Source organism: Gobius niger (assembly GCF_951799975.1).
Source record: "Gobius niger genome assembly, chromosome: 3".
Lineage (NCBI taxonomy): Eukaryota > Metazoa > Chordata > Actinopteri > Gobiiformes > Gobiidae > Gobius > Gobius niger.
The window spans coordinates 40,516,601-40,542,614 of NC_136854.1; the positions used below are offsets into that span (position 1 = coordinate 40,516,601).

The window sequence follows — 26,014 nt, forward strand, 5'->3', positions numbered from 1 at the left end:
TCATCAGGAATTACGGTTTCTGTTTCTGTTCTAAATTTCAAAATGTCCCCTCATTAAAGGGATATTTCAGGATTTTTGACACAGGGCCTCATTTCCTAGTTATCCAGAGTGTTGCTGATACCTGGAGATATTTTTTTTGTAATTCATGCAGTTCTTATGTTATGAAGAGTTTCGTGGCGCTAGGCTAGTACAAGGCTAGTGCATGTCTATGGTATCAGCTAGCCTGCATTAAAAACAGTCTGACCCGCTCCACAGAGCACCTGAGGCAAATCACTTATAACACCAGACTAACCATATAAATGTCTGTGTCGATTGAATAATTTTAACCATTTTACATTTAAAAGAACTTATATTTGAGCAGCATCAGCTTCGTGGTTGTATAAGCTACGCAGCGGCGAAGTGATCTGCTAGAAAATAGTTCCTCAAAATGCGATCATTCATGTGATGCAAGGTCAGTTATTGTATATTCCAAACATTATTCTATGGACACAGACATTTATATTGTTAGTCTGGTGTTATAAGTGATTTGCCTCAGGTGCTCTGTGGAGCGGGTCACACTGTTTTTAATGCACGCTAGCTGATACCATAGAAATGCACTAGCCTAGCACCACGTAACTCTTCAAATATAAGGACTGCATGAATTACAAAAAAAAATTCATTTCATTTCATTTATTTATTCATTTGAGCAGAAAAAGTATGCCAACATTTACAGAAAGAAACATTCTGGATAACTAGGAAATGAGGCCCTATGTCAAAAATCATGAAATATCCCTTTAAGTCATTGGTCGGAATGTCGAGAAAAGAAAAATACAGTACTTGGACATTAAAGATCATTAAACATTGACTTGTACTGTTGACTTGTACTTGACTCCCTGTATAAACCCTGAACCGTTCCTCCGCGTGCCCGACATTAAAGTTCACCGCGGTCCATCGGAGGCGCCTCCATCCTCTCTCCTGTGCTGTACTTGTGCCCCACTGCCTCGGCCTGTCACTTATGGTCCATCAGCAGACCCAATTGTCCCGGTCGGGGGCTGCGCTAATGAGCTCCTCCTCCTCGTTTTGGGGATTTGCCGCGGGGCGCACCGGCCCAAGGACAAGGCAGCAAGTCTCCCTCGAGCCCCACTGCTTCCGATATCAGTAAACGCCTTATCAGCGAACACTCGGAAGGACACGGAGGGCGACGAGTGGGGGACGAGGCGTTACTTTTTAAGATGTGTTGAGCAGGTGACTCCGGGACGGCTCCTCTCGATCAGGTACGTCCACTTTCATCACTCGTTCTTCTCTTCATCAAAGGTTCGGTGTAGGAAACGCTTCATGTCCACTCGCTCATGTGACATACATTCGATTATACATACATTCCTCAGGTTGCAGCTCTTCCCTCTGAAGCGTGAGAGCCGTTTGTTCACACGATGACCGTCACCTACACGGCCCGGGTGGCGAACGCTCGCTTCTGCGGATTCTCCAAGCTGCTCCTGGCCTGGAGGGGAAGCATTTATAAGCTTCTGTACAAGGAGTTTGTGGCGTTCTTTGCCATGTACGCAGCCATCAGCATCACCTACAGGTCAGTCCAAGTGCGTTGTTACGAGGGGCGGGACTTTTTTTTACGATTAATTCAGATTAATTCGTTACATGAGGTTTGATGTGATTAAAAATATTTATCGGAATTAATCACGCTTTACTTTAGCGACACTTTTTCAGTTTCCTTTTTCTTGCTTAGGGACGAACGCGGCGTAAAGACAAGAACTTTTTGACTTTTCACACAGTTAAAGGGATGAGTGTTGCTGATTTCTGGAGATGTTTTTTTTTGTAATTCATGCAGTTCTTATATTTGAAGAGTTTCGTGGCGCTAGGCTAGTGCAAGGCTAGCGCATTTCTATGGTATCAGCTAGCCTGCATTAAAAACAGTCTGACCCGCTCCACAGAGCACCTGAGGCAAATCATTTATAACACCAGACTAACCGTATAAATGGCGATAATGTGTAATTTTAACCATTTTGCATTTAAAGGAATATGCCGCCGTTTTTACATACTGAGATATGTTCTTACCTTAGCTTTGACGAGTTCTTTAGGACCTGTCTGATCTTCCCCCGTGCCTTCAGTCACGTAAACACAGCACAGGCAGCGTTAGCATTTAGCCTCTCCCTTTCTCCACTATAGCTCCAAAACAGGTCAAGATAGAAGCTACCAAGCTCTTCCACGTTTTCCCTATTTAAATATGGTTACGTGAAGTGTTCCACTACAAAGTATAATTACACAAAATTAAACAATGTGGATTTTTTAAGCGGATAAAAGGGGGAACTATAATGTAAGGCGTAATAATACCAGGAGTAATTTGGCATCCGCACAGTAAAGTGAAGATTACTGGGCGGATTTCAAACTACTCCTGGTATTATTATTATAAGTGTGCTATAGACTGATGCTATGTGATTGAAAAAAAGCATTATACCCCCTCTTTAAACAGGAAAGTCCAACTGAGATTAGAAATCCCTTTTTCAGGGGAGTCCTGACCCCAGCAGGGAACCTATTGTACATGTTTTAGTAGTAGGGTAACACGGGGAGAACATGCAAACTCCACACAGGAGTGCAAATGTGGGAATTGAACTTGGGACCGTCTTGCTGTGAGGCTGAAGCGCTCACCCCTGCACCACAGCAGGGTGGGAGTGATTAATGTTAAAGGGGGGGTATTATGCAAAATCGACTTTTTCAAGCTTTACGTCATGTTATTGTGTCATTCCCTCATTAAAAACATGCCTGAAGTGTTGCCTTGGCACATTCACGTATTTCTGAGTAATCTGTAAAAACTCTGATGGCGGCCATTTTAGGGATAGGTTTGCCTGAGGTTCGTCAGAGGTTCTTAAAGAGACAGAGGCCTATTTCAAGACATTCACTACAGCCATTTTGAGAGAGCAATTTTATACAAGGCAGTTATTCTAATTTACTGCATTTACAGACCAACAGAAGGTTTCGTCATCATTGTAGTGTGATATAGACTGGTGCTATGTGATTGAAAAAAGCATAATACCTCCTCTTTAAAGTCAGTTACATGGGCTCTTTAAAAACCTGTGCGATATAGGACTAAACTCTTTTGCACCTGCTCAGTTGTGTTCAAGGACTAATACAATTAACTGAAGTCAAATAAGGACGTGGTGAAAGTTCTTTGATGAAGAAAAAGTGCTGGTCCACAAATTATTATTTTAGGGGTTAACCAGCCTCAAACCTATGGAAAAAAATAATTATTAATAGTTTAAGAGCATATGACACATCAGACACATTTTTTGCTAAAACTTACGGTAGCTAACACAATTATATTTAAGATTTTACAAAAAAAATTACCCAGGTTTCTTTAGTTTGACCATTTTTGTGATGTTTATAGTTTCATTTCCTTATTGGACACTGACAGGAAGTGACATAGTTTGTTAAGTGGTGACGTCACAGCTCGACTAGATGTGCGAGAAACTACAAAAAAACTCTTTAATACCACCATCAATATTTCTGAAACTCAACAGAGAGTTACTGAACACACTTATTTATCAGGCCCATTCGCCAAAAATGCTGAACCTACTGCAATGAAAGTAATATTTACCAAAATCGGTACATCCGGGTTAGCGGATATAAATGCTAACGGCGCAGCAGCTACGCTAACCCCGGAAGTAGCGACTTTGTAAATAATACTTTTTTAGCAGCAGGTGCGGCATTTTTGGATAAGGAGTCTGAGAAATAAGCAGGTTCAGTAACTCTCCGTTGAGTTTCAGAAATATTGATGGTTGTTTTTAAGAGATTTTAGGGGTTTTTTCTCGCATATTTGCCGGTCTGCTTGGACCCGGAAGCAGAAGTCGTGACGTCACACTTAACAAACATAGAGGCAAACAATTTTAAACTGTTGCCATGCCAACCATGTAATGTCAATGTGAAATGAGTCAAACTGCTATGAACTTTACCTTTATCTAGCTTAAGGTGAGACACGGCAGGTGAAAGTATTGATTTTTCACGCAGTGGTCGAAGTGGAGATTTTTATCTATTTTCCTCCCTTTACATCTTAGTTTTCATGTCAGATATAAAAATGACAAAACTCACCCGCATGATGTTTATTTTATGATGTTTTGTCTGCGAGGTGGAGGCAACCCGGAAGTAGCTGCAGCGCCGCGTAGAAACGCCGTCTTTCCCGCGGGTATACATTCATAAATATTGACAGATTTTACATCCACGTGTCCTGCTAAGGGGCCCCGTGATGACGCTTTCACCCAAATATGGTATTTTTCCTCCTACGAGATGCTGGTGCGGAAAAGTCCAAGAACGGGCCGAGCATGCGCACTCGCTACAAAACTTCAGGGCTGGTTTTCTCTGAATGAGAGAAGCTGCACTCGGGCAGAGCCTGAGCCCTTATAGAAGCTCCCACAGACTCCAAACTTTACAGTCTGAGACACAACAAGATTTTGAAGTTTTTTTCAGAGGGATTTTTTAATATCTAATTCCTAGCCTGATTTATTCAACTTTGAAACCAAAAAAACAGGCGGAATTTGAGATTTTTTCACTGATGATTAGTTTATTGAAAAACTAGACAAAATATCCAAAATCCCCTCGGAAAAAATCTTAGTTACTAATATGTCAATAAAATAAAACCATCAATTTTAATCTGGCTCAATTCATTATTTTGATTTCATTGCCCAAAATATAGGCAATTTTGGCCATTTTATTGCTCAAAATGCCTTATTTTTATGTGAAAACATGAAATGACAGAAAAAATGCAATACATTTTTTTCCTCATATTTATATCTAATGTTCAGCAAAAGTTTCAAATTGATATCTCTACATTTTTTTATTTTTTCCCTATTCACCTGCAGTGTCTCGCCTTAAAATTAAAAAATAACTTTTCTGCCCAACATTTCTTCATTAAATTGCTGCTTCGCTGAAAAAACAAACAAACAGATGTTACCCATCTAAACAAGCGTTAAAACCTGTCACATGCACTTTAAAGGGACTATACGGAGTTTAAAAATGTTAAAATGAAGTATTTTCCAGACCTGTTCACCACAACTGCCTCTAAAAAGGGGTCACTCAATTAGGTGTTAATTCGGGTCTGAAGTGCCGTCATGCACAAGCTTAATATAGAAGCTGCAGTTACGCGTAAGACCTGAGGAGGCAGTAGTGAGCGTAAAATGTCCAACTTGCACCTAGTCTCTTTAAATTGAGGCAAAAAGACGTACTCATGAATAATTCCTTCCTCATTGTGCTGTTGTTCTTCTGCAGATTCTTATTGTTTGACGACCAGAAGAGGTATTTTGAAAAGCTTGCTATTTACTGTAACCACTACGCCAGTCTCATCCCTATGTCCTTTGTGTTAGGTAAGGTTTAATTCAAGTTTTTGTCATTTTCTGTTTTTAGCTTATTGAGAGTTTTCTTACTGACTGTGTTTATTATCACTTTTCACTCTCTCTTTTTCTTCAGTTTTATCTCAGTTGTGTGCCAGATGTTCTCCTTTCATGTCGGTTTTAATCTCTCTGGACAGGTTTCTATGTGACTCTGGTGGTGAACCGTTGGTGGAGCCAGTACACCAGCATCCCGCTCCCCGACCAGCTCATGTGCATTCTCTCCGGCGGCCTGCAGGGCGGCGACGAGCGAGGCCGCTTGCTGAGACGGACCATGATGCGCTACGCGAGTCTGTCCGCTCTGCTCATCCTGCGCTCAGTCAGCACCGCCGTCTTCAAACGCTTCCCCACCATCGACCACGTGGTGGAGGCCGGTGCGTACCACAGGTTCAGGATCTGTGATCAAGCAGGGCCGGCCAGAGCCAAGTTGGCGCCCTAGGCAAGATTGAACTTTAGCCCCCCCCCATCCCACCCAAAAAATAAATCAATTGGCTTGTTGCACAATGTGGCTACGCTAGTTCCTCTGAGCTGAAGTTGTGGGTGCTAGTACTTCCTGTTTGTATTAATTTCCATTAAGATTAGCTCAGACCCATTTTGAATCATCGTATTTCCTAAAGATTCTGTGGTGGACAGTGAGTTCCTGGTAGATGATCACTTCCTGCAGGTCAACGAGTTGCTGTACAGTGTAAATATTTCCGTAAAGGAGACGTCTATGTTTATAAGGATCAGTGGGGTTGTCTTGAAGCTAAGCTGCCTTTTTTATTTAAAAAATGTATAGCATGTTAGCCTTTAGCTTCAAGACAAACTATCAATCCTTCATGATCACAGCTGTCTCCGATCTGAACTCGTTACATCAAGATTTGAACACACTTTGGATATGGAAGAGGCCATTTTAAAAAAAAAAAATTTAGAGAAGGGACTCGATTACATTTTTTTAATCGAGTTAATTATAGGTCTGCAATTGATTAAACACATTTTAGTCGAAAACCAAAAACAACATTTTTTTGCACCTAAATTATTTATTAACTATAAACATAGTTCAACAACAAATGTATTAATTATTGTTAATCTGTATAGTTATTCAAGTAACAGAGGAAAAGTGCATTTATTGCCATTTAGCTTTCAAGTGTTTTAAGAACTCTGATCACTCATGTAACTTGTAGAGTTCATTAAACAGTAATAATAATGCCACATTTATATAAAAGTAAAAAATAAAAGAAGCAAAAGGGCCATAAACCTTTAACTGTTTAACAATTGCTGTAAACAGAAATCAAAGTGCCATTTTTTTTATCCTGACAAGGGTTAGGGTTATTGTGGCTCAGAGTGGGCGTGGCCGGAGCGTTTGTTTGAGGCTAACGCTACCATTAGCATCGAGGACGTCTCTGTGTTTGAGGCTAACGCTAACATTAGCATCAAGGACGTCTCTGTTGGAGGCTAACGCTAACATTAGCATCGAGGACGTCTCTGTTTGAGGCTAAAGCTAACATTAGCATCGAGGACGTCTCTGTGTTTGAGGCTAACGCTAACATTAGCATCGAGGACGTCTCTGTGTTTGAGGCTAACGCTAACATTAGCATCGAGGACGTCTCTGTGTTTGAGGCTAACGCTAACATTAGCATCGAGGACGTCTCTGTGTTTGAGGCTAACGCTAACATTAGCATCGAGGACGTCTCTGTGTTTGAGGCTAACGCTAACATTAGCATCAAGGACGTCTCTGTTTGAGGCTAACGCTAACATTAGCATCGAGGACGTCTCTGTTTGAGGCTAAAGCTAACATTAGCATCGAGGACGTCTCTGTGTTTGAGGCTAACGCTAACATTAACATCGAGGACGTCTCTGTGTTTGAGGCTAACGCTAACATTAGCATCGAGGACGTCTCTGTGTTTGAGGCTAACGCTACCATTAGCATCGAGGACGTCTCTGTGTTTGAGGCTAACGCTAACATTAGCATCGAGGACGTCTCTGTGTTTGAGGCTAACGCTAACATTAGCATCGAGGACGTCTCTGTGTTTGAGGCTAACGCTAACATTAGCATCGAGGACGTCTCTGTGTTTGAGGCTAACGCTAACATTAGCATCGAGGACGTCTCTCTGTGTTTGAGGCTAACGCTAACATTAGCATCGAGGACGTCTCTGTGTTTGAGGCTAACGCTAACATTAGCATCGAGGACGTCTGTGTTTGAGGCTAACGCTAACATTAGCATCGAGGACGTGTCTGTGTTTGAGGCTAACGCTAACATTAGCATCGAGGACGTCTCTCTGTGTTTGAGGCTAACGCTAACATTAGGATCGAGGACGTCTCTGTGTTTGAGGCTAAAGCTAACATTAGCATCGAGGACGTCTCTGTGTTTGAGGCTAACGCTAACATTAGCATCGAGGACGTCTCTGTGTTTGAGGCTAACGCTACCATTAGCATCGAGGACGTCTCTGTGTTTGAGGCTAACGCTAACATTAGCATCGAGGACGTCTCTGTGTTTGAGGCTAACGCTAACATTAGCATCGAGGACGTCTCTGTGTTTGAGGCTAACGCTAACATTAGCATCGAGGACATCTCTGTGTTTGCCCACCATGTTTTACATTGAGATGGTATTTTAGACTTGAGTAACTACGGAGGAAGGAGAACTCTTTTTAACACAACCTGCTCACAGCGGTACAGCGTCTATCGTCCCATCAGGATGTTTTTTATAACTAAACTGAGTCCCCAAAGAGCCGAGTGAAGCGTCTCCATCCATCGCTGTTGTGGGCGTATGTGGATGCCACAACCAGCATTTTAATTTAGTTTTCCTCTTTCAGTGTTTGCAATCATAAAATCAGAGTCCGATGTCCCACTCTTTTTGAGGTGCCGTTCAGCCTAGTTGGATTTTATCTTTTGTTTGGTAAAGATTAGGTCCTGAAACTTGCTAAATTAATCTTTTTATCCAAGACCCTGCTGACAGAGAACGGATTACACTTTTTTTTACCAGATTTTGTTTCCAGCTGATGAGCCCAGTGAATGCAGAGATGGCGAAACATTATTACTTAAACAGCATCTTTAATCTTCCAGTCTCACATTTTCAAACCGCTTTTGAGCAGGTTTCATGACGAGAGAGGAGAGGAAGAAATTTGAAAGCCTTCAGTCTCCCTATAACAAATACTGGATCCCGTGTGTTTGGTTCTCTAACCTGGCAGCTGTGGCTCGCTGCGAGGGACGCATCAAAGACGACAACACACTCAAGCTTCTGCTGGAGGTACGGCTTCATATTATTGCATCTGCGCATAGTAGTGGACCATTTCCATTAAAAGAAAGTGAACCAGAGGGTAGCTTGTTCAGTTGCATGAATGCAAGGACGTGCTGGAACCAGTGTTAATTTTGACAGCATATTTTAATTTAGTTTTAGTCTTAGTCTTTTGACGAAAATGTTATTCGATTTTAGTCTAGTTTTAGTCAAAAAAAATATCTTCAATTTTAGTCTAGTTTTAGTCGACTAAAATTGCAAGTAAATTTAGTCGACAAAATTTAAGATGAATTTAGTGGACTTTGCATTTACAATTAGGGCTGCAACTAACGATTATTTTGGTAATCGATTAATCGACCGATTATTTTTACGATTAATCGATTAATCGCTTGGCTGTGAAAGGTGCATGGAAATTGTATTTTTTTCCATTTTTTTTATCACATAGAGCTAAAGTGGCGCCGCTTGAGGACACGTGGATGGAGTAAACTTAAAGTAAACGTTTGTAGGAGGCTCTTTGTGCTAATTCTGCTTTGATTGGACGAGACAAAGACAGATATTTATGAAATTTACGATGTACAAAACACTGCAGACCCTAACTTTAAAAAACAAAGTAGGTTTTCATCCAAAATACACAATTGTCATGTCTTTTTTGCTCAAATTTAGTCTGTGTTTACTAGAAAACGATTAATCGATTACTGGAATAGTTGACAACTATTTTAGTAATCGATTAGTTGTCGATTAATCGATTAGTTGTTTCAGCCCTATTTACAATATTCATTATAATCATATTTAATCTTGTTCCTCTGCTTCATGGAGCTTCTCCCACATGAACAAAGCTCAGAGCTGATCCTTTGGCAGAGAATTTACATGATCTGAGGCTCTTTCAGACGCTCAATAGAAGTTTGGATGATTTTAGTCTCTCCTTGTCATTTTTATTTAGTCTTATTTTAGTCGACTAAAATATCTGGACATTTTAGTCATGGTTTTAATCTCATGAGGAAGTTTTAATTTAGTTTTAGTCCAATTTTAGTCGTCAAAAATAACACTTTGACTAAAATTAAGACTAAATATTTCAGTCGACGAAATTAACACTGGCTGGAACCTCATTTTGGCTCAGGAATTTAATGATTTAGACCAGCGGCCCATGTGTCTACGGAGTTATTGCTCAACACCACTCTTAAAGGTGCACAAAGCAACATTTTAGGTTAAAAAAAAAGAGTTTATATTTGTGCGTGTTTGACCTTTCAGTGACCCAGTGGCTGTATGGGTGGTTAGCGTGGCGCCTTTGCTTTCTATCCCGGTGGCTCCTATAGATACAGACGGCATCTCTGGAATCTCTGGAATCTCTATGGTCATTTTCGAAAACAGTTAAGGGGGAAAAACAATTTTGAAAAAATCTAAACTTTGTCTAATTATTCAAAAACTACTGTAACAAATGCTGAATTATGAATATAGTTTCTACTAAATAAAGAAACAAAGACATGGGGAGGAGCAAAGTGGTTCAACAGCCCATAAATACATGAATAACGGTGAATGCTAACTTGATGCTACATGTTAGCATCGGGCTAATGCTAACGGTTAGCTAGCTCTAGCTACAACTGCCGTTTTTTCACTTCTACTGAACAATGTGCTGATTTACATTTGACTTTATTTGTATGTGATAAATAAGTTCATATTCCACCAGAAAATGACTAAAAAGAGGGAAAATTGTGTTTCTCTAAAGATTCTATTTTCCCCCTCGGCGAAGCCACGCCCCTTTCTATGACGAGATGCCGTCTGTATCTATCATGCTGCAGGATTTTATTTCACATATTCTGGTGGGAATGGAATGTATATGTAACCATGGATACGGTTCAATCAGCCGTGAAAAAAAAAGTTGATCCCGGAGTCACTGAAAAGTGAAATTCTTATTAATATCAATTTTTTGTTTTTGTACATAAAAAGTTAAATAGTGCCTTTAACAATAAGTCTAACACTTTCTTTTTTCACAAGGGCCACTGCACACACAGTCTGAGCCTGATAGATACAGACGGCATCTCGTCATAGAAGGGGGCGTGGCTTCGCCGAGGGGGAAAATAGAATCTTTAGAGAAACACAATTTTCCCTCTTTTTTGCCATTTTCTGGAGGAATATGAACTTATTTATCACATAAATAAAGTCAAGTGTAAATCGGGCCGATATGGATATTTTCTCACAGCAGATTGTTCAGTAGAAGTGAAAAAACGGCAGTTGTAGCTAGCGCTAGCTAACAGTTAGCATTAGCCCAATGCTAACATGTAGCATAAGGTTAGCATTCTCCGTTGTTTATGTTATTTATGGGCTGTTGAACCACTTTGCTCCTCCCCATGTCTTTGTATCATTATGTAGTAGAAAACTATATTCATGTTTCAGTGTTTGTTAAAGAAGTTTTTGAATAATTTAAGAAAGTTTCGATTTTTATCCAACTTGTTTTCCCCCTTAACTGTTTTCAAACATGACCATATGTGGGCGATTCCAGAGACGCCGACTGTATCTATACAACTGCACAGTCAGCACCAAGTTATACAGACGGCATCTCTGGATTCGCCCATATATGGTCATGTTTGAAAACAGTTAAGGGGCAAAACAATTTGGAGAAAAATCTAAACTTTCTAAAATTATTCAAAAAATGCTTTGACAAGTGCTGAATTATGAATATAGTTTTCTACTAAATAAAGATACAAAGACATGGGGAGGAGCAAAGTGGTTCAACAGCCCATAAATACATAAAAAACAAAGAATGCTAACATGATGCTACATGACTGCATCGTGCTAAGTTTATATTTTTCCCGAAAATGGCCCAAAAGCACTGCCCACCGGGAAACACCGATTCCCCAGCACGCCTTTGTTGTTGGACAACACACAAACCCATTTGGCCCTGCCTTTGTCACAATAAAGAAAGTCGGTTATGAGATTATGACGTCCAATGAACAAAAGAAGTAAAAGATAATGTGCCAGACTGTTTTCGAGACTTAGGGAAGACTTCAGGTTGACTTCGCTCTTTGCAAACTATTCACTTCGTCAAAGCTGCTCGTCATTTCCACACTGGTCAGTTGCCATTTATTGTACTTTTTTACAGTCAGTCACAGACCTTGGCTCGCTGTGGCGACCGTGAGCCAAGTGAACCACAGCGATGATGTAACGCAGGCTCATTAGGACGCTCTGTTGTGTCCCAAACAGGAGCTGAATGTGTTTCGGGGGAAGTGCAGCATGCTGTTTCATTACGACATGATCAGCGTGCCCTTGGTCTACACGCAGGTGAGCTCCAGTTTGAAATCACCTGCTATTGTTAAAGGATCTGTATCATGCTCTTTTAGCCATCCCAAAGTAAAGTATAGGCCTGTATATGATGTGTTGTACCTCTACCACTATGGAGTACTCATTTTTGTGAGAAATATAAGTATTTTGTAGGGGCATTTTGCAAACCCGGAAGAAACAACGCTTCGATTCAGTTAACTCCGCCCCCTCTCTCCGAGCTAATCCGCCCATGCATTATTAGCAGTAAGAAATATTAATATCACAGCAATAAGTGAAGTTACTTCACAATGCAGTTATAAGGTCACACACATCACACAGTTCAGATATATTCGCCCTCAAATGAGCACAGACGCAGCCAAGCTTTACATGCATGCGATGATATTTTCACACCTTACATATTGCATTACAACATGGTCTCTATCAACCAACACTGCATTACAGCCGCTCCAAAGCCTGTACAAACAGGCACTCAAAATATTAGATAAAAAACCTGTTTCATACCACTACTGTAACATTGTGAAGCAATACAAATTATTAAAGTTTGAAAATTTCATTTTGTTTTCAAATGTCAGTGTAGTGTTTAAAATTCTTTGGCCCCACAGCCCTTGAGAATGTTTGTGAAATCTTGTGACGAGGCAGGACGTAGAACAACGCGAGCCTCGGCCAGAGGAGACGGCTCTGTGAACTTTAGATCCTCCACGTTTGGACAGAATTGTTTCTCTGTAAAAGCTGCAGGATGTGGAACTCGCTGCCATTGACTGTTCGAGAGAGCAGCACTTTACAGCAGTTCAAACTTAATCTGAAGAAGTGGTTGAAAGACGGTCAGATTTGTGAGCATTCGCACGGGGGTAGTAGTAAATATGAGAAGGGACAAGTTTTTAAAAAACTGTATATAATTGTAATTGCTTGTAAATACTGTAAATATTGTATCTGAATGTTTGAGGTGATCCTTTTGCCGGTGCCTTATATGTATTTTATATTGTGAACGAACTCTAAAGTCAGATGCTCATTGGTCACTGTTTAAACCTGCTGTCACTTTGCCTCTGCCCAGGGACGACAGATGAAAATTAGCTTGTAGCATCTTTGGTCTGTGCAACACATTTGTTGTGCAATGTCCCTGTCAAATAAATAAATAAATATAAATAAGGAGTTGACATCTGCAAGACAGCTTTATAAATGGCTAACACACAAGCTAACACACAAGCTAACACACAAGCTAACACACAAGCTAACACGTGTTTTGATTGACTCACCGCTCTGTCCTGGCCGCTTCATCTGGTGTTTACATTATGGGACTCGTGTTGGTTATAAAAGTGAATCCACTTTGATTCAGGCGAAGATTCACCAAACATCCATCAAGAGACAGACACAGAAAATATTTTAGCTAATAGTCGCTGAATCCTGGAGAGAAATTCCAACTTCTGGTGAGTGGCCTCTTCTTTGGCAGGCTGTCCTTGTACGCGTTTTTTTTTTTTCTTCGTGATATTATCGTTAGGTAAGAAAAAAGAACAGGTGTGTCCAGAGTAGGTTAGAAAGAGCTCCTTCTTCACAGCTTTCAGTGCAAACATGACATCTGTTCAGACGCTCAGGGGGTGTGTTTGTTTTTTCTGCAGGGGCAGCGCGGCGCGGACACCTTTTTTTATTATTTTTTATTTTATTTCTTTCATTCAACAGAAAAAGCTGTTTTATAAATTAAAATCAGGCCGCAAGGCATCACATTACAGATATCAGGCTCTTCCTGTTTGAAACTATGACGTCAAAACCACTCTGGGGGTGTTTTTGACAAGGAAATAGCACAACAACATGGCTAAAAGCTCCAAAAAAGTTGATTTTGCATGATATAGGTCCTTTAAAGTTTTTAGGTTTTCTGTAGGTTTCCAGCTTCTTTTTTTTTGTTCCATTATTTGCATTATTTACTGGGAGGGTCTGCTCGTGTCTCCGCAGGTGGTGACTTTGGCGGTGTACAGCTTCTTCCTGGTGTGTTTAATCGGTCGGCAGTTTTTGGATCCCGCTCAGGCGTATCCGGGACACGACCTGGACCTGTACGTGCCCATCTTCACTCTGCTGCAGTTCTTCTTCTACGCTGGATGGCTCAAGGTGAACAACGACCAACACAATGTAATTACAATTATGCAACCGTGAATGAGTTTAGTTTACGACTTTGATCAACAGGTGGCAGAGCAGCTCATAAACCCCTTTGGAGAAGACGACGATGACTTTGAGACCAACTGGCTGATCGACAGGAATTTTCAGGTCAAACATTTTGTAGTGTGAAAGTATTCGTTATTGTTTTGGCAGTTTTAGTCCATCAGTCGAGTGCAGTGGTTCTCAACGGGGGTGGGGCAGGACTAGGGCTGGGTACCATTACTTTTTTTTCAATACCGATACCTGAACAATACTTTTTTTGATACCTATGCTAAGATATTTGTCATCTAGAACCAGAAAACAGAGCGTGGAAGATCTAGAAATTACAATATTACAATATCGGCTTCATCTCCAATGTCAAGAAATGTGTGAAAAATTGGGAATAATTTGATGGAAAATCGGGAGAAATTGTGGCAAAATTAAGGAAAAAATTGTGGAAATGAAATAAATAAAAATTGGATAAAAATAGGGAAAATATTACAAATAAAAAAGAGCAAAAAATAAGGGAAAAAAATAGGAAAACAAGAAAAAAATGGGGCAAAAAAAGTATTGGGCAAAATCTTTTTAAAAACATAGAATAAATTTGGCAAAAATGTGAGGATTTTTTTTTCTTATTTGAGCTGAAACAACCAAGTCACTTCCTTTAAAGGGACGATACCTAATTTTGAACCTTTTTAGTCAAAAAGTCAATATGTGACGAAAAAGGCAAACCCCTTTTCGTCACATATTTACTACTGGGTTGACCATACACAAAATCAACAAATCAAATTACTACTTTTACAACATACTTTAGAATGGAATAGAATAGAAAAAACTTTATTGTCTACCATGCACAATGATGGCAGAAATTTGCCTTTGGCTTGCTCATACATTCTGATACATTTGCCCAGCAATGTACATAATAAAATCAGTTCATTATAAAATCAGTTCACAGCAGACACAGCAGCAGCAGGTACACTTCATTAAAGGAAAGGAAAAAGGAACAGACTGGCTGAACGACATTAATACTTACAACTTATTCAGCTCCTTGATGGCAAAGGCTTTGGCTGCGTCCGAAACGGGCAGATTGCTAAGAGCTCTTACGCCAAACCGGATGTGCGTCAGCGTCCGCCATGGCAAGTTGCCTCCGAATTGGTAAGTCAGTTAGGAAGTAGTTTGGAAAAGGAGCCTTGATGCTAACTATCATGGCCACTTTAGCATAGGGACCTCTGGTGCTAACTAACCAGTGATTAGGAGCTATGTGCCATCCCACAAGCCACTGCGCCAAATCCCCCCACCCCCCTCGCGTGATTCATGCGCAACCACTGTTGATTGACAGGAGCACATTTAATAAAAAATAATAATAATTAAAAATTAAGATTCTGCACAAGCCAAACTTTATAAAAGTGATAAATCCATGTTGTCGTCCCCACAGCTCAGTCACATGTCAGTGTTAAAGAGGAAACTCAGTAAACGGATTAAATGCTTTTGTTTTCATTTAGTAGAAACTTAAGCCACATGGATCATTTGCTGCTGTAGCTTTAAGAAACAGCTGCTGAAATAAAATAACACTAAAGGGAAATGTTTGGATCATTTGGATTTATTTTTCTCCTTAAATGTCTTTGTTTGGACACTATGTTGTTGTTGGACACTGTACACTAGGGGGCGACATGCACTTTTGTTTGGCCTCACTCCACCAATAACTTTAAAGAAGAAGAAAAACAGCTGTTGGTGATGTCACTTCCCCTTCCCCTGTTTAAGGACGGACGGATTTTTCAAATGCTGCTGAAGGTCTAGTTCCCTAACTGCATAGAGGTCTAAGAGTTGACCCCATGAAAGGTTAAGGAGTTAGTTGCTAGTGTTAGTGCTTAGAGGCTACAATTTGATGGTTTCGGATTGAGCCTTTGTTTCCCTTGGCACAAGGAAGTCTGTGGCTCCTTCCGAAACCATCAGATTGCTAAGAGCTCTTACGCCAAACCGGATGTGCGTCAGCGTCCGCCATGGCAAGTTGCTTCCGAATTGGTAAGTCAGTTAGGAAGTAGTTAGGAAAAGGAGCCTTGATGCTAACTATCATGGCCACTTTAGCATAGGGACCTCTGATGCTAACTGTCATAGCCACTTTAGCATAGGGACCTCTGATGCTAACTATCATGGCCACTTTAGCATAGGGACCTCTGATGCTAACTATCATAGCCACTTTAGCATAGGGACCTCTGGTGCTAACTAACCGGTGATTAGGAGCTATGTGCCATCCCACAAGCCACTGTGCCAAACCCCCCACCCCCCTCGCCCCCACCCTCGAGTGATTCATGCGCAACCACTGTTGATTGACAGGAGCACATTTAATGATAAAAATAATAATAATTAAAAAATAAGATTCTGCACAAGCCAAACTTTATAAAAGTGATAAATCCATGTTGTCGTCCCCACAGCTCAGTCACATGTCAGTGTTAAAGAGGAAACTCAGTAAACGGATTAAATGCTTTTGTTTTCATTTAGTAGAAACTTAAGCCACATGGATCATTTGCTGCTGTAGCTTTAAGAAACAGCTGCTGAAATAAAATAACACTAAAGGGAAATGTTTGGATCATTTGGATTTATATTTCCCCTTAAATGTCTTTGTTTGGACACTATGTTGTTGTTGGACACTGTACAGTAGGGGGCGACATTCACTTTTGTTTGGCCTGCACTCCACCAGTAACTTTAAAGAAGAAGAAAAACAGCTGTTGGTGATGTCACTTCCCTTTCCCCTGTTTAAGGACGGACGGATTGTTCAAATGCTGCTGAAGCTCTAGTTCACTAACTGCACAGATCTAACAGTCGACCCCATGAAAGGTTAAGGAGTTAGTTGCTCGTGTTAGTGCATAGAGGCTACAATTTGATGGTTTCGGATTGAGCCTGTATCTCTGCCCTGATGGAAGGAGCTCAAAGTGGTGGGACAATGGGCGGCTATCGTCATCTGTGATCTTAATACAGACACGACGCACTGCTTTACTATAATGCTGAGATAAACTGGTTTGTTCTCTGCCAAGTTTAGCTTTGTTTTTGACAGTTAAATGACCAAACTATGTTAAATATCAGCACGCTCTCAATTAGACACTGATAAACCCTTTATAAGATGTGGTCACTAACTTCCAAACCTCTCAGCCGACGCAGCAGGAAAAGCCTTTGCTGAGCTTTCTTGTAAACACAGTCAACATGTTCGTTAAATGTGAAAGAATTGTCCAAAATTGTTCCTAGATATTTGAATGAGTCACTTGCTCTACATCATGTCCGTTTAACTGAAGGGGTTCGAACAGTGGATTTGACGGCTCCAGTTTCCTTTTGGCTGCTGAAGCACATTTCTTTTGTCTTATTTACGTTAAGTTGAAGGTTACTGTCCTGGAACTATTTCATAAGCTCGACTGTCGAGTTTACATAGTGAGCCACCGAGTCAATGTTAGTGAGACGTGCACTAACATTGACTCGGTGGCTCACTATGTAAACTCAACTCAACTCAACTCAAACTTAATGGGGCAAAATACATTTTTCCCTACAAAAAGAAAAAAAAACATTAAGTATAGCTCCTTTAATGCTGTCTCTGGACCAACAGTATCAAAACCTGGTCTGTAAAGATATATTCTTTTGGTACCTGCTTTTAGGGCTGTGCAATTAATCGAAATTCGATTACGATTTCGATTACAACAGTAAATGATTACAAAATTAGCATAATCGCAAAAAATCGCTTATAATTTGTTTTTGTTTTGTTTTTCAAATTAATTTTTTCAAAAAAAAAAATTTTCTTTTTTTTTTCTAATTTTTAATTTTGGGATTTTTGTCACTTTTTTGATGGATTTTTGTCATATTTTGGATGGATTTTTGTCATTTTTTGATGGATTTTGGTCACTTTTTTAATGGATTTTTGTATTTTTTTGATGGATTTTTGTCATTTTTTTAATGGATTTCTGTATTTTTTTTGACGGATTTTTGTCCTTTTTTTGATGGATTTTTGTCATTTTTTTGATCGATTTTTGTCATTTTTTGATGGATTTTTGTCATTTTTTTTGATGGATTTTTGTCATTTTTGGATGGATTTTTGTCTTTTTTTTGATGGATTTTTGTCATTTTTTGATGGATTTTTGTCATTTTTTGATGGATTTTTTTAAAGGCAACAAATAATCGTTTGAATAATCGTGATTTCAATTATGAGAAAAATAATCGTGATTATTATTTTTTCAATAATCGAGCAGCCCTACCTGCTTTTGATACTTTCATTTTTCCGATACCCGCAGTACCTACCTCTAAAAAAAAGTATAATAACACCATCTGAGTCTGTCAAAATGACTTTTATCAGTGGTTTTCATCATGATAGGCCTGTCACGAATCACACGTGCACGTTTTTAGGTGTGATATACAGCTGCAAAAAAATATTCAGATATTTTTAACACTGAAGACCATTTATTGATACTGTGAGTGCGCTTTATAAATGTTCTATGGCTATTCCAGATCAATACGTTCATTTATAATAATCAGGGGCATAATTCAATCCAAGAACTTAAAGAGTAAGGCCAAATAAACAGATTTTATTTATGAAAAGAGATTACCTGACTTTATCAAGCCAGTGCCCAACAGTTTGTCATTTGTATATGAAAGAGACCAAATATTTGAAGAAAGTGAAACAGAATGTCCTTCCAAAAACTGTGCTTGATCATGACCAGGTTTAGAAATACTTCAGCTGGACTCAGTGTTTGGGCAGATGCCAACGTCTCGCTCTCTTTCCTGATAACGATTTGTCAATGTCAATGTCAATTTTATTTATAAAGCACATTTAAAAACAACCATTGTCGACCAAAGTGCTGTATAAGAACAGTAACAATATGTACAATAAACACAATAAAAGTTAAACACAGGTAATATAAAGGTACAAACTGTGTCTGGTCTACGTGGAACCGAAGGCCAAAGCAAAAAGATGAGTTTTTAATTTGGTTTTAAACTCCTCAATAGACTGAGCCGAGCGCACATGTAGAGGAAGGTTGTTCCAAAGTTTAAGGGCCACTGAGAAGGCTCGGTCACCTCTGGACACACGCTTGGATTTAGGAACAGACAAAAGGAGCTGGTCTGCAGACCTCAGAGCTCTGGAAGGACAGTAGAGCTGGTCTGCAGACCTCAGAGCTCTGGAAGGACAGTAGAGCTGGTCTGCAGACCTCAGAGCTCTGGAAGGACAGTAGAGCTGGTCTGCAGACCTCAGAGCTCTGGAAGGACAGTAGAGCTGCAGCAGTTCTGACAGATACTTAGGTGCCAGTGAATTTAGGCATTCAAAAACAATCAGCAGAATTTTAAACTTGATTCGAAAGGGAACTGGTAGCCAGTGTAAAGAGGACAGAATGGGAGTGATGTGCTCCCATTTTCTTGTGCCGGTCAGCAGGCGGGCTGCGGCATTTTGGACTCCCTGCAGGCGCTGGAGGGGTTTCAGGTCCAGCCCTGTGTAAAGGGAGTTACAATAATCCAACCTTGAAGTGATGAAGGCGTGGATCGCCTTCTCTAAATCTTTTTATGGCAAGTAGGCCTTAATTTTCGCAAGAAGTCTTAGTTGGAAGTAGCTTTTACAACTGATCCAATGTGTTTTTCAAATTTGAAACAAGTATCAAAAGTCACTCCAAGATTTTTAACAGTGGGGCGGATAAAGGAAACAAGAGGCCCAATAACACTGTCGGTCTTTAGGTTTGACAGGGAGTTGCAACTTCCGAATACCGCTATCTCTGTTTTGGTTTTGTTCAAACACAGGAAATTTGAGTTTAGCCAAGACTGGACGTCACTCAGGCAGTTTGTCAAGGTTGTTAAGGAGGTTTTACTGGTGTTGACTGTAATTGGCAAATATATTTGAATATCATCTGCAAAGCAGTGATAGGAAACATTATGCTTTTGGAAAATAGAACCCAGTGGCAACATATATAAGGCAAAGAGGATTGAGGATTTGGCTGCAATAAATCTGAAGCATAATAATAGAAGTGTATGTGTTGGTACATTTGCAGTCGTTCACAAATAAACTCTCAATTGCACAAATAGAAAGGGCAAACATGGTTTCATTTATTGAACAGTGCTTTGTTTGATATTGTCAGGTGTCCATGATGGCTGTGGATGAGATGTACGGAGACCTGCCGCTGATGCAAAGGGACAGATACTGGAACGACTCGAACCCCCGGCCGCCCTACACCGCGGCCACTGTCTTTGTCCTGCGCAAGCCGTCCTTCCAGGGGTCCACCTTTGACATGGCGTGAGTCTCACATACTTATTGTCTCCACTTGAGCAGCAGAGCAAGAGTTTATTAAAGAGTTTTGATTTACTTTAAAGGCCCTGCACCAGATTTAAATAATATTAGTCTTTCAGTATAGGATAAACAGGCATTGCCTACCTCCATCCATCCATCTATCCAATCATCCATCCAATCATCCATCCATCCATCCATCCATCCATCCATCCATCCATCCATCCATCCATCCATCCATCCATCCATCCAATCATCCATCCATCCATCCAATCATCCATCCAATCATCCATCCAATCATCCATCCATCCATCCATCCATCCATATCCATCCATCCATCCATCCAATCATCCATCCATCCATCCATCCATCCATCCATCCATCCATCCATCCATCCATCCATCCATCCATCCATCCATCCATCCATCCATCCATCCATCCATCCATCCATCCATCCATCCAATCATCCATCCAATCATTCATCCATCCATCCATCCATCCATCCATCCATCCATCCATCTGCAGGTGGTGGGTCCACAGAAGGACGGCCTCACGATTAAATGGCTGGTCTCTCATGAGGACCTTCTGAACTGCTCTTTGTCTGACCCATCACCTAGGACCTGTTTGCCATGGGAGACCCTACCAGGGGCACGAAGCCCCCGACAATATAGCCCCCAGGATCATTCGGGCTCAAACCCTCCACCACATTAAGGTTGCGGTTCCAGGAGGGGCATTTCCTTTAAAAATTGTAAAACGTGTTAATAAACTCAACCCTGTAAAGAATTAGATTTTGAAATGTGTTTGTAAAGCTAGGAATACTTTGCTCGTTCCCAGTGGCGGCTGGTGATGTAAACTCTAGGTGGGGCTATTGCACACCGTGTTAGCTATACATGTTTTACCAACACTTTTATACTAAAAAGAAGTATTCAACCACATATCGGCAAAGACTTTTGTTCCAGACAACTCTCATTCAGACTCAGAGCATCAGACAAGTCGCTACAGAAACAACTGCGCAAACATTTTCACTATAAACTGTGATTAAACTGCTGCATTACAATATTTAAACAGCTTCCTGTTGCCTAACAATAATTTACACTAAGCACAATGACATGAGAGCATAAAGGAATCATTTCTGTCCTGCTAAAAGTTGACAACAGCGCAGCACACAGATATATGTGAACCTCGAAGTAAACAGTAAACCAATGGAGTCACGGCGGTAGCAGTGAGGAGCACGTCTGTTTAGCCTCTTTGAAACTTCACAAACTCCCCGGCAACTTCCCCACTTCATCTTCTGTCGCCAGCGGAAAGTCCAGTTGAAAGGGTCATCAAAAAAAAAAAAGAATATCAGTATAATCCACCGGTCTTTGCTAGTTTCTCCAGTGTTTTGAGAAGCCGCGTGCAAGTGAATGTGACCAATGAGGAGCCTCAGACTTCAGCGTAAAGCAGTATCTGGATTATTTTAGAGCATCTAAACTGGTTAAGGGTTAAAGATGGTACTTAGGCCACATATAGAAGTCAGTTTCAGGTCTTAAAGGATCTGTATCATGCTATTTTAGCCATTCCAAAGTTAAGTATAGGCATTTATATGATATATTGTACCTCTACCATTATGGAGCTCTCATTTTTGTGATAAATATAAGTGTTTTCTGGAGGTATTTTTCAAACCCGGAAGTGGAAACGCTTCGATTCAGTTAACTCCGCCCCCTCTCTCCGCTCATACAACTTTACCGTAAAATAAATAAACAGCAATAAGTGAAGTTACTTCACCATGCAGTTATAAGGAGTTGACATCTGCAACACAGCTTGATAAATGGCTAACACACATGCTAATATGCTAACACACAAGCTAACACGCGTTTGGATTGACTCACCCTCTGCTCCATCGCTGTCTACATGATGGGATTCGCGTTGGTTATAAAAGTTAATCCACTTTGGTTCTGGTGAAGGTTCACCAAACATCCATCAAGAGACAGTCACAGAAAAACAATATTTTGGTGATAGTCGCTGAATCCCGGAGAAAAAAACAACTTCTGAGAGAGTGGCCTCTGCTTGAAAAAGGTTGAATAACTCCCGTCCTCGTAGCCAAACGCGCTTCTTTTTCTCCGTCCGTGACATTATCGTTAGGTAAGAATAAAGAACAGGTGTGTCCAGAATAAGTTATAACGAGCTCCATCTTCAGCTGCAGCGCAAACATGACTGATCTGTTCAGACGCTCAGGGATGTGTTTGTTTTGGCCACAGCTGACCTGGAAGCACCTCGGGCACATCCTTTTTTTTATTTTATTTTTTCCTTTTTTTTCTCTTTGTTTCTTTCTTACGACAGAAATAATGAAAAAGCTGTTTTACTAATTAAAATCTGGCTGTAAGCATAGAATTAAGACATTACATTACAGACGTCGAGCACTTCCGTTCCGCTGTGACGTCACAACTGAGCAGGTCAGTCGTTCACCAGGAGAGGGCGGAGCCTCAGAGAGCAGGATTCAGGAGGATTACTGAGAGCTGCGTGAATGAAGCCACAAACCACTCTGGGGGTGTTTTTGATAAGGAAATAGCATTACCACATGGCTAAAAGCTCTTAAAAGTTGATTTTGCATGATATAGTAAATTTAAAACATGGTGTTACTCACAATCTTCGATGCCTCTGTGTCAGGTTGCCGAAAGAGGAGATGCACTTCCAGCCGTTAGAGAACATCGCCGAGAACCTGGAGGAGTCGAGCGGTCACCAGTCGAACATGGCTCTGTTTAACCGGCTCCTGAACGTGGGCCCCTCCTCCGGCGCCCTGATGGGAGGAGCTCTGAGGCGCACCTCGGCTCAGCTGCAGAGGCTGCGTCGGTATCCCAGCGTGGACCCCTGCACCAGTGACGACGAGGAGGAGGGCTCCACAATAAGCAAAGACTCACTACCGCCCGAATCGAGGCACGGCAGCCTGAGCACCGTGGTCAGTGTCATTTCATGGATTTCATTCATAAGTAAGGCAGGGTACCAGTGTGGTATTGGAAAAAAAGGTTTAGGTACTACTGGTATTGAACAAATAAAAGTATCAAATGTAGTTATTAAAAAAATATTATATCTTTTGATCCAAGTTTTGATGCTGGACAGAATTAAAGGAAGTGACTTGTTTGGTTCAGCTCAAATCAATTATTTTTCCCCTTATTTTTATTACTTTATTTTTTTTAATACATTGATTTCTTACTTTTACCCCAATTTTTTTGCTCCTTTTTTATTACTAATATTTTCCCAATTTTTTTTAACCATTTCCTCAATTTTTTTGACAATTTCTTCCCCATTTTGTCCCTATTTTGGCCCCATTTTAAAGACAATTTTCCCTCATTTTTGCCACAAATTTCTCATTTTTGCCACAAATTTCCCATTTTTTCCTCAAATGATTCCCCATTAATCACACATTTCTTCGCATAGGAGATTAACTTTAATTTTATACTTGACTAACATTGTGTTTTAATGTTTGCTTTAAATTATTTGAACAAAGATGATCCCTGGTGCGCCTCTGTTGGACATCCAGTTCGAAGCCGACCCCCCGGAGCTGAGGATCGAGGAGGACGGGGATTCACTCAAACAGCTGGAGGACGTCCCATCCACAGTGTCCCTGCTGCCTCCGCCTCCTCAGCCCAAAAAGAGCATCGCCCCGCGGCCCTCTGCCCTGCTGCAGTCCGCGGACCCGTCCCGCCTGGAGCACAGCGGCCAGTTATCTCAGCCCATCACCACCCACAGCCGAGCCACGTCCTGCACCCGAAGGGTCCACAGCGTGAGTACGGACTCGGAGCGCACGGGGACACAACATGACGAGGATCCAAATAAAATCAGAGAGACTTAAGTGAAGTCAGACTCAAATATTGGGCTGGGGACCGTTAAACCAGTAAAAAGTTTCGGTACTACTACTAATGAGGGGTGTGGAGGGACAATTTTCATCATCGCCAAAACACCAAGGGTTGAACATCACCGTTGTAGCCCAAAGTAAAGAACCATTATCTGCAAATGCCAATACATTACATTAAATATGACCAAGTGGGATGTTCTAACAGGAGATTTAAAACAAACACTGCAGAAAGTAGTGGCTTAAATGACTTAAATAGTTTTTACTGCACCTTTACCCTGATCTGACCACGTCTACTTGCTGGTTTGATAACATTTCCGACCAGTTCTAAGGTAAATCTTGACATGAGAAAGTAGAACTGCCAATGGGACTAACGATCTTTCCCCATTGGCAGATAAACTACTTCAAATAAAGACTAAATGTATTGAAAGGAGTCAGAAACATACCAGAACAAGTGAATCGCCAATAATCAATAATCTCAGTGATCTCGGTCAAAAGCCCAACTACATCGTAACTCGCCAAAACAACAGAAATGTGGATTATTATGCTCAAACTGGGAATTTTAAAGTCATCTAGTTTTTTGTTTTTTTTACACTGGACTGATGGTGTCATACTCGTACTTTAACAGGTATTTGAAAATGCTCTCGGTTAAGGCGGGTAAGAGGTTAAAGGAAGTGACTTGAAAAATTAATTCCCACCCATTATTTCCCCCTATTTTTCCGAATGTTTGCCCCCATTTTTCCCAAAGTTTTTTCTCGCATTTCTTTTTCATTTTCCCAATTTTATTTCTCCAATTACTAATAGTTACTCCCATTTTTCTCCAAATTTTTCCTAATTTTTTCCCAGTTAATTCCCTTTTTTTTTTTTCTATTTTTGCACATTTTTTAACATAATTTTTCCCTATTTTTGCATTTAAAAAAAAATATTTTCCCCTATTTTTGCATTTTTTTAAAACATAATTTTTCCCTATTTTTGGATTTTTTTTAAACATAATTTTTCCCTATTTTTGCATTTAAAAAAAATATTTTTCCCCTATTTTTGCATTTTTTTTAACATAAATTTTCCCTATTTTTGCATTTTTTACATATTTTTTCCCTATTTTTGCATTTTTTTAACATAATTTTTCCATATTTTTCCTTTTTTTTTTAAACATAATTTTTCCCTATTTTTCCATATTTTTAACAGAATTTTTCCATATTTTTGCATTTTTTAACATAATTTTTCCATATTTTTAACATAATTTTTCCATTTTTTTTGCATTTTTTTTAAACATAATTTTTCCTTATTTTTGCCACAGTTTCTCCCAATTTCCCCCCATTTTTCCACACATTTCTTGACATTTCTGGAGAGGAACCCGATATTGTAAATGTAGATCTTCCACAAATGATTGTTCTGTTTTCTCGCTCTAGACGACAAATATTTTAAAATAGGTATCGGAAACCAAGTATTGTTAAAGTACTGGTATTTAAAAAAATATAACGGTGCCCAGCCCTACTCAAATATAAAGTTTGTCGCCGGACATAAAAGAATGTAAAAACCAAAGAGGCCCATCCACTGGTGTCTTTGATTTTAACCAGCAGTAAATATAATAAATATAATCTTATCTGATTCTGTATTTGTGTTATTGTGAGTGCCAATCTTTTATATCATATTATGGTTAAAGCTGTAATTCTTTTTAAAAACTCATCCTTTCTGAAATTCTCAATCACCATTTTGGATATTTTAAATGGTTTTACTTATGTTTAAATATAATTCACACTGTACATGTATTTTTTTGCACCTTTTTAATAAAAAAAGACAAAATGACTTCACGTTTTTTTTTTATTTCAAGCACATTTGGTGAAACAAACACGAACAAAACTTTACTGTACCATGATTCACATTTAAATAAGTTCCCAGAGGTGGCCAGCAGGTGGCGTCAGCTCCAAACTAAAGCGGACCCTGTGATCAGGGTTTGG

At 40.1% G+C, this 26,014-nt stretch overlaps 1 protein-coding gene and 1 long non-coding RNA gene across 2 annotated transcripts in view; both read left to right on the forward strand.

Annotated features, from left to right (window-relative positions):
• The window catches only part of LOC306960935, a 212,997-nt gene that overhangs the window by 111,803 nt on the left and 75,180 nt on the right, over positions 1-26,014 (forward strand). The window lies entirely within an intron of this gene.
• Positions 1,410-24,056, forward strand: best2 (bestrophin 2; the record flags this gene model as incomplete). Its single annotated transcript, XM_079552941.1, has 10 exons — positions 1,410-1,561; positions 5,248-5,342; positions 5,507-5,740; positions 8,438-8,592; positions 11,779-11,856; positions 13,801-13,953; positions 14,029-14,109; positions 20,079-20,233; positions 22,874-23,168; positions 23,712-24,056. The coding sequence occupies 10 exons, from the start codon at positions 1,410-1,412 to the stop codon at positions 24,054-24,056; spliced, it is 1,743 nt and encodes a 580-aa protein (XP_079409067.1).